This window comes from Orcinus orca, chromosome 1 (assembly GCF_937001465.1).
Source record: "Orcinus orca chromosome 1, mOrcOrc1.1, whole genome shotgun sequence".
Taxonomy (NCBI): Eukaryota; Metazoa; Chordata; class Mammalia; order Artiodactyla; family Delphinidae; genus Orcinus; species Orcinus orca.
In genome coordinates, this window is record NC_064559.1 from 11,628,124 (window position 1) to 11,640,805 (window position 12,682).

General features: G+C 50.8%; 1 protein-coding gene across 1 annotated transcript in view; it reads right to left on the reverse strand.

The window, feature by feature from the left end:
• The window catches only part of CAPN2 (calpain 2), a 62,568-nt gene that overhangs the window by 25,676 nt on the left and 24,210 nt on the right, over positions 1-12,682 (reverse strand). The window contains exons 3-6 of the mRNA XM_004271002.3: positions 7,399-7,517; positions 6,753-6,886; positions 5,484-5,652; positions 4,221-4,304 (exon numbers count right to left, since the gene is read on the reverse strand). Of these exons, the coding sequence (XP_004271050.1) occupies positions 4,221-4,304; positions 5,484-5,652; positions 6,753-6,886; positions 7,399-7,517 (506 nt within the window). The remainder of the gene's footprint in view (positions 1-4,220; positions 4,305-5,483; positions 5,653-6,752; positions 6,887-7,398; positions 7,518-12,682) is intronic.

Below are 12,682 nucleotides of genomic sequence, written 5' to 3' on the forward strand. Positions count from 1 at the left end.
GTTGTTTATTCGAGATGTTTCCTGTTTCTTAAGTAGGATTGTATTGCTATAAACTTCCCTCTTAGAACTGCTTTTGCTGCATCCCATAGATTTTGAGTCGTCGTGTCTCCATTGTCATTTGTTTCTTGGTATTTTTTGATTTCCTCTTTGATTTCTTCCGTGATCACTTCGTTATTAAGTAGTGTATTGTTTAGCCTCCATGTGTTTGTATTTTTTACAGATCTTTTCCTGTAATTGATATCTAGTCTCATAGCGTTGTGGTCGGAAAAGATACTTGATACAATTTCAGTTTTCTTAAATTTACCAAGGCTTGATTTGTGACCCAAGATATGATCTATCCTGGAGAATGTTCCATGAGCAGTTGAGAAAAATGTGTATTCTGTTGTTTTTGGATGGAATGTCCTATAAATATCAATTAAGTCCATCTTGTTTAATGTATCATTTAAAGCTTGTGTTTCCTTATTTATTTTCATTTTGGATGATCTGTCCATTGGTGAAAGTGGGGTGTTAAAGTCCCCTACTATGATTGTGTTACTGTCCATTTCCCCTTTTATGGCTGTTAGTATTTGCCTTATGTATTGAGGTGCTCCTATGTTGGGTGCATAAATATTTACAATTGTTATATCTTCTTCTTGGATCGATCCCTTGATCATTATGTAGTGTCCTTCTTTGTCTCTTCTAATAGCCTGTATTTTAAAGTCTATTTTGTCTGATACGAGAATTGCTACTCCAGCTTTCTTTTGGTTTCCATTTGCATGAAATACCTTTTTCCATCCCCTTTCAGTCTGTATGTGTCTCTAGGTCTGAAGTGGGTCTCTTCTAGACAGCAAATATATGCGTCTTGTTTTTGTATCCATTCAGCCAATCTGTGTCTTTTGGTGGGAGCATTCAGTCCATTTACATTTAAGGTAATTATCGATATGTATGTTCCTATTCCCATTTTCTTAATTGTTTTGGGTTCGTTATTGTAGGTCTTTTCCTTCTCTTGTGTTTCTTGCCTAGAGAAGTTCCTTTAGCAGTTGTTGTAGAGCTGGTTTGGTGGTGCTGAACTCTCTCAGCTTTTGCTTGTCTGTAAAGGTTTTAATTTCTCCATCAAATCTGAATGAGATCCTTGCTGGGTAGAGTAATCTTGGTTGCAGGTTTTTCTCCTTCATCACTTTCAATATGGCCTGCCACTCCCTTCTGGCTTGTGGAGTTTCTGCTGAAAGATCAGCTGTTAACCATATGGGGATTCCCTTGTGTGTTATTTGTTGTTTTTCCCTTGCTGCTTTTAATATGTTTTCTTTGTATTTAATTTTTGACAGTTTGATTAATATGTGTCTTGGCGTATTTCTCCTTGGATTTATCCTGTATGGGACTCTCTGTGCTTCCTGGACTTGATTAACTATTTCCTTTCCCATATTAGGGAAGTTTTCAACTATAATCTCTTCAAATATTTTCTCAGTCCCTTTCTTTTTCTCTTCTTCTTCTGGAACCCCTGTAATTCGAATGTTGGTGCGTTTAATGTTGTCCCAGAGGTCTCTGAGACTGTCCTCAGTTCTTTTCATTCTTTTTTCTTTATTCTGCTCTGTAGTAGTTATTTCCACTATTTTATCTTCCAGGTCACTTATCCGTTCTTCTGCCTTCTGCTATTGATCCCATCTAGAGTATTTTTCATTTCATTTATTGTGTTGTTCATCATTGTTTGTTTCATCTTTAGTTCTTCTAGGTCCTTGTTAACTGTTTCTTGCATTTTGTCTATTCTATTTCCAAGATTTTGGATCATCTTTACTATCATTATTCTGAATTCTTTTTCAGGTAGACTGCCTATTTCCTCTTCATTTGTTAGGTGTGGTGGGTTTTTATCTTGCTCCTTCATCTGCTGTGTGTTTTTCTGTCTTTTCATTTTGCTTATCTTACTGTGTTTGGGGTCTCCTTTTTGCAGGCTGAAGGTTCGTAGTTCCTGTTGTTTTTAGTGTCTGTCCCCAGTGGCTAAGGTTGGTTCAGTGGGTTGTGTAGCCTTCCTGGTGGAGGGTACTAGTGCCTGTGTTCTGGTGGATGAGGCTGGATCTTGTCTTTCTGGTGGGCAGGTCCATGTCTGGTGGTGTGTTTTGGGGTGTCTGTAGACTTATTATGATTTTGGGCAGCCTCTCTGCTAATGGGTGGGGTTGTGTTCCTGTCTTGCTAGTTGTTTGGCATAGGATGTCCAGCACTGTAGCTTGCTGGTCGTTGAGTGAAGCTGGGTGCTAGCGTTGAGATGGAGATCTCTGGGAGATTTTCGCCGTTTGATATTATGTGCAGCTGGGAGGCCTCTTGTGGACCAGTGTCCTGAAGTTGGCTCTCCCACCTCAGAGGCACAGCACTAACTCCTGGCTGCAGCACCAAGAGCCTTTCATCCACACGGCTCAGAAGAAAAGGGAGAAAAAGTAGAAAGAAAGAATTAGTAGAAGTAGAAAGAAAGAAAGGAGGGAGGGAGGGAGCAAGAAAGGAAGGAGGGAAGGAAGGAAAAAAAGAAAGAAGACAAAGTAAAATAAAATAAAGATAAAATATAATGAAGTTATTAAAATAAAGAAATAATTATTAAGAGGAAAAAAAACAAAACAAAAAAACGGATGGATAGAACCCGGAACAAATGGTGGAAGCAAAGCTATACAGACAAAATCTCACACAGAAGCATACACATACACACTCAGAAAAAGAGGAAAAGAGGAAAAAGTCATAAATCTTGCTCTCAAAGTCCACCTCCTTAATTTGGGATGATTCGTTGTCTATTCAGGTATTCCACAGATGCAGGGTACATCAAGTTGATTGTGGAGCTTTAATCCGCTGCTTCTGTGGCTGCTGGGAGAGATTTCCCTTTCTTTTCTTTGTTCTCACAGCTCCCAGGGGCTCAGCTTTGGATTTGGACCCGCCTGTGCGTGTAGGTCGCCGGAGAGCGTCTGTTCTTTGCTCAGACAGGACGGGGTTAAAGGAGCCGCTGATTCGGAGGCTCTGGCTCACTCAGGCCGGGGGGAGGGAGGGGCACGGAGTGCAGGGCGAGCCTGCAGCGGCAGAGGCCAGCGTGACGTTGCACCAGCCTGAGGCGCGCCGTGCGTTCTCCCGGGAAGTTGTCCCTGGATCCCGGGACCCTGACAGTGGCGGGCTGCTCAGGCTCCCAGAAGGGGTTGTGGATAGTGACCTGTGTTCGCACACAGGCTTCTTGGTGGGGGCAGCAGCGGCCTTAGCGTCTCATGCCCGTCTCTGGGGTCCGTGCTGTTAGCCGCGGCTCGCGCTCGTCTCTGGAGCTCCTTTAAGCAGCGCTCTTAATCCCCTCTCCTCGCGCACCAGGAAACAAAGAGGTAAGAAAAAGTCTCTTGTCTCTTCGGCAGGTCCAGACTTTTCCCCGGACTCCCTCCCGGCTAGCCGTGGCACACTAACGCCCTGCAGGCTGTGTTCACACCGCCAACCCCAGTCCTCTCCCTGCGCTCCGACTGAAGCCCGAGCCTCAGCTCCCAGCCCCGCCCGCCCCGGCGGGCGAGCAGACAAGCCTCTCGGCTGGTGAGTGCCGGTCGGCACCAATCCTCTGTGCAGGAATCTCCCCGCTTTGCCCTCCGCACCCCTGTTGCTGTGCTCTCCTCCGCGGCTCCGAAGCTTCCCCCTCCGCCACCCGCAGTCTCTGCCCACGAGGGGGCTTCCTAGTGTGTGGACACTTTTCCTCTTCACAGCTCCCTCCCGCTTGTGCAGGACCTGTCCCTATCCTTTTGTCTCTGTTTATTCTTTTTTCTTTTGCCCTACCCAGGTACGTGGGGGGTTTCTTGCCTTTGGGGAGGTCTGAGGTCTTCTGCCAGCGTTCATTAGGTGTTCTGTAGGAGTTGTTCCACGTGTAGATGTATTTCTGGTGTATCTGTGGGGAGGAAGGTGATCTCCGCGTCTTACTCTTCCGCCATCTTCCCGGAAGTCTCATGAAAGCACTTTGAAGAGGACGGAACACTACACAGATGCAGTGTTGTTGTATTATCTTACCTGGTCCAGAAGAGCGAGACAATTCTGGAACTCAGTGGCACAGAGGGCCTGGACCGACCTGTGGCCAGCAGAGGGCAGCACGTGGCCGGCAGGGGCTGGAGAGGGCCGGCCCATCCCCTTGGCCCTGAATTGCAGCGAGAACTGGGGAACACGGGCCCCACCCTCAGCAAGCAGCAAAAATGGCTTTCGCCATCGGGCGAACAAGAGAAAGACCCCCGAAAATGCCTGCCAGGCGTTACCTCCTCGGCGCCAGTGACCGAGTACGCGTGCCCTTTCACCAGCTTCTGGAAGGTGATGGCCTCCGAGTCTGCAGCACTGGTGATCTGGAAATGTGGGAGAATCAGTCCCAGGCCGGCCGCTTCCCTCCCTCCCTCCCTCCCTCTGTCGCTCAGGGCTCAGCAGGGCCTTGGCCCAGGTGGAGGGCTCTCGCTCCCGCCTGGAGGCCCACCTACTACTTCTTTGAGGCGCTGCCCGGCTATTCACAACCAGAGAAGAGGCCGAGGGCAGCCCTCTGGGAGAGCGGCGCTTGCACTCGTGTGTGCCCGGCGCAGTCACAAATTCCCGCAGGAAAGGGCACACCGTGGAGGGGACTCAGGACACACACCTGGACGGCATCGGCGGCCCAGGTGCGCTGAGTCCCCTGAAACTGCGAGGGCTGCCCCACCCACTGCAGGGTTTACACTAGGACAGCCGTTCGTTTCTGCCTGACTTCAGAATTGGCTTCTGTTCTACTAGAACTTCCCCAGTCATTCCTTCCCCATCTGTTCTGATGGAGGTTGTTATTTTTGTCTGGGTCAATGAGAAGGGCTGTGTCGGAGTAGAAAGGGTCTCTGCCATGCAAACATGGTTTGCAGAGAAAGTCTGAGAATCCCTTCCTAGAGTCAGACAGAGACTTGGGCCCCCAGAGCCACACTTCTTACCCCTGTCCCCACAGGGACCAGAGCTAGGACAGGGCTCCGGTGCCGGGCACAGGCAAAGCCTGGAGGCTCCTTGGGGACAGGGGTTGTGCCCACCTCCCTTCCTCTGGTGACGTTCACCAGCAAGGGTGGCACGTGGGAATGGTTCCTTCCTATGCCTTCTGAAGTCTTGCCACGGGCCCCTTAACCCTGCAGCAGTGGAGGGAAGGCTGCTGGGCTCCCTGCGGTCATAGGCCCTGCAGGTGGGGCAGAAGGTGTCTAGAATGGTCCTGCCTTGGGCCCAGCAGAGGGCAGGGGACTCTCAGGGAAGCTGTGGTCCGGGGTGGTGAGTCCAAGGAGGCTGAGTGTTGTAAGCAGGTGGGAGAAGGAAAGGCTGGAGTCACCATCGCCCCAGCGGCTGTACCCCAGCCAGCCGGGTGGTTGCCTAGCCGCCCCTGGGCTCCGGGTGAGGTGCACTATGGTGGACAAAGGATGCGCCAACCGTGTGGGGAATGAGGGCAGTGGGTCTCTTTGGTCACTGTTGGCGGAGGCTCCCTTCAGCTAGAGCAGATGGGGGTGCGGCCAGGGAGGGAGGCCTGGACTTACATCGATAGAGCAGCCAAGGAGAGAGCCTTTCTGCAGAGCTTTCTGGATGATCCTGAACAGGTTGGGAGGGGCCTTCCTTAACTCATACCACTCGGCGATGCCTCCGGTGAAGTCCTCGAAGCCCTCAGTGGTGGCACCCCCGGAGAGTGCTTCGTAACACCCATTGATCCTGCAGGGAGGGGACAGATGCTGCTGCCACCTGGTGCAGACACTTCTGCTTCTCAGAGTGCCCCTCCCCCCATGCCTCTTTTGTTGGATGCTGCAGGGACCCCCTGCTCGGTCTTTCCTTGGTTTGTCTCCACCTCCGGGTGCCCACGAGGGCCAGTGACTGTCGCCAAAGCTACCACTGCCTGGTACTTGGTGAAGGTTTTGGAAAAATCTCACAGAACCTTAAGAGTTAGGAAGGACCTTGGTGTTTATCTGGCCCAACCTCCTGTATTGATTCTTTCTACATCCTGGCAGGAAAGGGGAGGTCTGCTAAATTGGCTGTGTGGCATTTATAGCTTAAAAGAAAACAGTTCAGTAATGAAAGCAGCTTCCGTGTGCTGTGTTAGGAGGGGCTGGTCTCTCCCCATGGCGATGTTGGCGCCCTGTGGCTTCCCTAACTCTACTGTTAAAGCATAAGACTTAGTAGCATCTCAGGCCCCAGATTCTCACAGCTGGATGTGTGACTCCTGGCCCTCCTCCCTGGCAGGGGCTGGAAGGAACAGAAATCCTCCTGATGCCTGAGAGCCGGTCATTTTCCCAGAGGGAGCCCAGACAGCAGGGCCAGGACCCGGCCACTCTGGAGGGGGGCCGACGTGGGCGTCCCGCTGAGAACGGGCAGTGCTGAGCGCTGGACAGGCTCGACTCCGGGCAGCCTGGGGGGGGCGGGGGCCCGGCTGGGGAAACCAGTTTTACTCAGCGTATTATGTACTGTGGGCAAGTCTGCATCATTTTCATACCTCTGCAGTGGATAGTTTTGCCCACGGGCAGCAACTCTTTGCTGTATTTAGCTGACAAAAATGTAACATGACCTGCCAAGGAAGCAGAGGCCCTTCTCAAGGCCAGCACGATCAGTACCATGACTCGTTCCTGTGCATTTGGTTAAAAACGGCAAGAGCTGGGTGCGTTATCTCCTAGAATTGAGAGCCCAATCTTGTCCAAAGTAGTCCTTCTGTACAAGAGGACTTCTCTTCAGGACAGCCCTCGCCTAAGTCCCGTGTTGCTTCCCAGAATGCAGGGCAGCTGGGGGCAGGCTGCGGGGGGACGGGCACGGCAGGCACTTACTTGGCGTAGGCCTTCTCCAGCAGCGCGCTCCAGAACTCACTGCCCTCTACCGAGTGCACGAAGAGCAGCTCCCCGTCCTTGGTGGGCAGCCTGTCGTCCACCACCACCTCCACCCATTCGCCGTACTGCCAGAACTGCAGGAGGGGGAGGTGGCGGCAGTGTGCGGGGGGTCGTGAGCCTCAGCTGCAGCTGGCTCCTCCCTGCCCGGCCCCTGGGCGCCGGTTCCCCAAGCCCATCGCATCCCCGAGGAGACGCTCCCCTCTAGCCCTCCTCCTGCAGGTACAGCCTCGCTGAGAAACGAGCACAGAGGCACCTGCCCTTCCCTCCCAGGCCACACCTGCCCCTCCAGCCTTATGCTTTTCAAAATGCTATTTCTCCTTTACCGGCATAAAAGGAGAACAGCGAGCGGTACCTTAACATTTTGTCTCAGACCCCAAATGGTCAACTTTCTTAAAGAAATGTGGGAATTACTTCCTGAGTGCCCTGCCCTACCGCCCTCCTCCGCATTGCTGTCCTTACAGGGTCCCAGGGCGACGACAGGCCAGGCAGCTTCCTGCTGTCTCTCAGTGTCCTTGCCTGGCCCCCAGCACCTGCTCCTAGCCCTCAGGACCTGCTCAGGAGAAGCTCGAGCCAACTCTTAAGTTACCTGGAAGTGGAAGATCCCCGCGTAGTTCTCCTGGAAGCTCTGGTCCAAGGGGACGACTCGGGCCAGGACTTCTTCATTCAAGGTGAGGGAGGCAATGGCTGCCAGTAGCCAGCAGTCACCTGTGAACACGGTGTAAGGAGCTCTCATCAGACAGGTTCAGTGCCGGGAGGATGCTAAACCTCTTGTGCCCACCTCTGGCACTTGAGGCTGTTGTTCCGGCACAGATGTTCCCCCCCCGGTCCTCACACGAGGGCTATGGAGGAGGGCTGGGGTGATGCTCTGAGGGAATGCTGAGGGAGAAATGTTTTTGCTGTGATAGTTGAGATGGGAGAATTCATTCCCTGAAGAACCCAGAACCTGGTGATGGCTGGACTGTGTCCTCACAGCCGGCTCTGGGCCTGGGCCACCGAAGGTGCATGGCAGCGATCATGTGTGGAGTGAGGACTCCAACTCAGCAGCAGAGGCTTCTGACAACACAGGGTTTAAAAGTGGGCGAGTCTGAGGGAGAGGAAGAAGACACCGGCAGGCAGCCCCATGGACGCAAATGCAAGAGCCAGAATCTGAGGAGGCACCCTGGGCTATCTCCCTGAGGACGGGCGAGGAACACCTCTGGGCGGGTGTGTGGGTACCACACGTGGGAGTCAAAGATGGGGACAGTCAGATGGTCAGCTGTCTGGCAGCCTGGCCTCCCCTTAGCCTCGGTGCCCTCCTCTGCGACACGTTGAGTAACTGGGAGGTGTGACGAGAGCATGTGTATAAAGCACACACCCATTTCAGGGGGTCAGAAGCAAGCTGGTGGCGGGGAGGGGTCATGTTTGCCACGAGATAAAAGGCCCGACTGATGGGGGCGTTCTGGGACAAGGATGAGGAATTTTACTCCATTCTTTTTTTTTTTTTTTTTTTTGGTATGTGGCCTCTCACTATTGTGGCCTCTCCCGTTGCGGAGCACAGGCTCCAGACACGCAGGCTCAGTGGCCATGGCTCACGGGCCCAGCCGCTCTGCGGCACGTGGGATCTTCCCGGACTGGGGCACGAACCCATGTCCCCTGCATCGGCAGGTGGACTCTCAACCACTGCGCCACCAGAGAAGCCCAGTTTACTCCATTCTTAAGGAATGTGCACTTTCCTACAATTTCCCATGACAAGAATAGGAAATAGCCTCAGATGAGTTTGATCTCCATGGCTGGGTTTATTTTTATTAATTGGCAGGTCTATTAAAAGTGTTACTGAAGGACTTCCCTGGTGGCACAGTGGTTAAGAATCCGCCTGCCAATGCAGGGGACACAAGTTTGAGCCCCGGTCTGGGAAGATCCCACATGCCGCGGAGCAACTAAACCCATGCGCCACAACTACCGAGCCTGTGCTCTGAAGCCTGCGAGCCACAACTACTGAGCCTATAAGCCACAACTACTGGAGCCCATGCTCCGCAACAAGAGAAGCCACTGCAATGAGAAGCCCACGCAACGCAACGAAGAGTAGCCCCCGCTCGCCGCAACTAGAGAAAGCCCGTGCGCAGCAACGGAGACCCAACGCAGCCGAAAATAAATAAATGAAAATAAGTTAAAAAATATTTTTTTAAATGTCAACTCTTTTTAAAGAGTGTTACTGAAATTCACCGCAATCTTTGAATTCTGTGGACTAGTTGGTGTCCTGAGAGTTGCTGAACCGACTGACCTGCTAACACTTAGCAATGACGGGGGAACAGCTCTGAGGCCTCTAGGTGCTCAAGCTGGCCCTGTGGGAAGTGGAAGCACACCTCTCCCTAACCAGCCAGTCAGTAGCCAAAGGAAGTTAAATCCCTTTGCTCCTTAGGTTGGGCAGCCGCTGTGGGTTCACCGCAGTTTTCCACTCAGCGGCCATCTCTTCCCTCCTGGCACCACCAGTGACCCTCCGGGAAGCAAGTCTCCCTGCCTGAGAGGTTTGGGTAGCGCTGGCCCTGCCCCCAGTTCCAGAGATGGATCTTCAGCAAGCTGGGCTGCATGTTCTCTGGCTTCAGTGGTTCACTTGGGGAAGGTTCTGCCATCCAGCCAGAGCCAGGGAGGTGTGAGGAGACCACTCCTGGGGCTTCAGAGAGAGTGGACAGGTGCCTTCTTCTACTGCACTGGCTCTACAATGAGGGGCGGCCTACTGCTGAAGCCGTCTTGCAGCCAACTCAGAGGGAGAGGGGCTGAGAGCTGGAGAGAGAGAAACCATGTCCTGGTGTCATCACTTGAGTCCCTGTATCAAGCTGTACCTGAAGCCTCACCTGCTTGGACTTCTCAGTTCCAAGAACTGGTCAAGTCCCTATTTCCTGACCCATTAGCCAGGGCTACCAGTTCCTGCCTCCTGACTGCTAGGGGAGCTTGGGCAATAGCCATGACTGATGAGGCCTTCCTATGTGCCAGCCACTGTTCTAGGAGCTGCAGGTTCATCATTTCATTTATTTCTCACAACAGCTCTATGAGGATGGTGCTATGACCATCTCCATGTTAAAAGCTGAGAATGACAAGGCTTAGGAGGTTAAGTGCACTGCCAACAGTAAAACACTGCAAGGAAGAGTTTAAAAGGTGTGGCGTTTGTCAGATCTCAGAGACAACCTTCTGGGTCAACTAGATCTTTATATAAACCAAACTAGAGACACACTCTTTGACACAGTGAGAATAGGAGCTTGCAGAGAAACTTGGCAGTGAGGGTTTTAAGCACTGGCCCTGCGGAAGGAGCCCCCAGTTGGTGAGGATGGAAATCTATGTAGAGGAGCTCTTCCCGGCTTGATTCCGTACGCTGCCTTGTAGGAACCAGACTGTCATTGAAACAGACGACATTCAGGCCTTTTCTGAGCACCCACCCCCCTCTCACTTAGACCTTATCATACTGTCTGCCCTGGAGGCTGACTACACCAAGTGACAGCTGCTCTTCGAGTCATGAGATCCTCCTTTTCAATCTATTCCCCTTCCTCCAACTTCAGATCTTCTCCTGACTTTAGTCCTTCTTTGAGAACCTGGAGACGACTGTGATTCTTATTTTCCTTGAGGTTATTTGAGATTTTCTAGGAATCTTGGAAAATGACTTGGGTCTGTCAATACATGGAGGCAGACAGGCGTGTGGATAAAGTGGGCCCAAGTGTAGGAACTTCAGCGACATTTGTCCTGAAACCAGTTATTCCCATGGTTCCTGTAGCTCTTCTGTCAAATCCTCGGAAGAGCTGCCCACTCTGTCTGACTCTGGGAGGGCCATTCTAACGCCCTCCTGGTTCTCTTTCCCTTGGTACCAAGCGTCGATGCCTTTACCTTGTGCATGTGTGTAGGCATCACACGAGTGTGTGTCTGCAGGACCTGTCGGCTGCTTTTTAGCGTTGGAGGTCACGGCTGACTGTGCTGCTATTTGTGGGACAGTGACTGAACTCAGGTAGTGATGCCTTTTCCTTTTTTTTTCTTTTTCTTTTTGTGGGTCATACATCTAGGTCAGTGCTGACCGTACATGTGTCTCAGATTACCGCTCACCACCAGACCTGGACGTTCTTGCGACATCCCAGAAATCAGTGGCCATGGCTCCGTTTCACGGGAGAGTTTCACGGCTCCCTGTTTTTTTCCTTCGTGTCCCAGAAGTATTTTTCCTGGTCATCCTGAGAGGAGCAAGGCCTCATCTCCCCCTGCCCTTCAGAGAGGATTGCTTTCTTCATCCCTTCCTATTCCAATCTAACATGTTTCCTCTGAAAGGATTCATAATCCTAGAATGTCTCCTAGACCACAAAACTGTACCTTTTAGAGACTAAGTTACAAAAAAAAAAAAGGCAATTCCCTGGTGGTCCAGTGGTTAGGACTCTGTGCTTTCACTGCTGGGGCCCAGGTTCAATCCCTGGTCAGAGAATTAAGATCCCTCGAGCTGTACAGTGTGGCCAAACCAAAAAAAAAGAGAGAGAGAGATTAAGTTACTTTCTTGAGGTCACAGGTCCTGGAAAGGGGGACCTGTGCAGGGACAGGAATCTAGACTCTTAACTTCTGGTCTGTGCTCCTTCCGCCAGAAGGAATGAAAGAAATAACAAGTAGTTAACATTGTATATAACACTCTGCAATTTACAAAGAACATGGTCCACATCTTATTTGATCCTTACAGAAATCTTATGATTGTCCTAATTATTATCACCTTTTTTGGACGAAGCTCAGGAGTCTGTGTTCTACACAGTTAGCAGGTCTTAACATGTAAATCCTCTGAATCCAAATCCTGGGTTTTGTTTAAAAACCGTACCTTGCTGAAGATTTCCTATGGTTAAGAGTATCTGATTCTTCTAACTAGGGAAAGACCCCACTTCTAACTAGGAAAATCCAACTGCAATTCAAATTTAAAACTAAGGGGTAACAAGTTGGCAGCTTCCTGAAATCCTATACTGTATCTTAATACCCCAATATCCTTGGCTCAGAAATATTAAAACATATCACCCGGGCTTCCCTGGTGGCGCAGTGGTTGGGAGTCCGCCTGCCAATACAGGGGACGCGGCTTCGTGCCCCAGTCCGGGAGGATCCCACATGCCGCGAAGCGGCTGGGCCTGTGAGCCATGGCCGCTGGGCCTGTGCGTCCGGAGCCTGTGCTCCGCAGCGGGAGGGGCCGCGGCAGTGAGAGGCCTGCATACGGCAAAAAAAGAAAAAACAAAACAAAAACAAAACAAAAAACAAACAAACAAAAAAACGTATCACCCATTCAATGCAGTGCAATTCCTTACAGCAACAGGAGGATGGCCTGTCACTGCACAGCCAAGACCCTGGCACTAACATCACAGCACAAGCAAGAAGAAACAAGAGTTAGATGCATTTTACAGTCAAAGGTTCAAAGTTTTTTTTATCAGGTCTCCAAATTCTGGAGTTGAGGGAGACTTAGAGCCACTTAGAAGAACATCTTGATGTCTAATAAGGTGAAAGCATTTGAAATCCTATTGTATTATTCTGATTTCTTAACTTTCTCCCTCACCCCACGTAGCAAAATATTTTTAACTAAGTTGGGAAGCTCCCTTATGTAGAGCCCATTTTTAAAGTTTATTTAATATCTGCTCATATAAGCTTTCTCAGTTACAAGATCTGAAGACAACGGTTATCGCAGTTTACACTCACGGAGACTTGACTTACTGTGTGCCAGGCCCTGTGCTAAAATGCTTTACATGCGTTGCAAACAACAACAACAAAATATTGCCTCTCATTCCAGGAAACAACAATGTTCCTGCCATCAAGCCATCAGCCACGGTAGCCACCCAAACAGTGCACCCTGAGGGGATTCAGGACGGAGAAAAACTGGTCCTAGATAGTTAAGACGCATA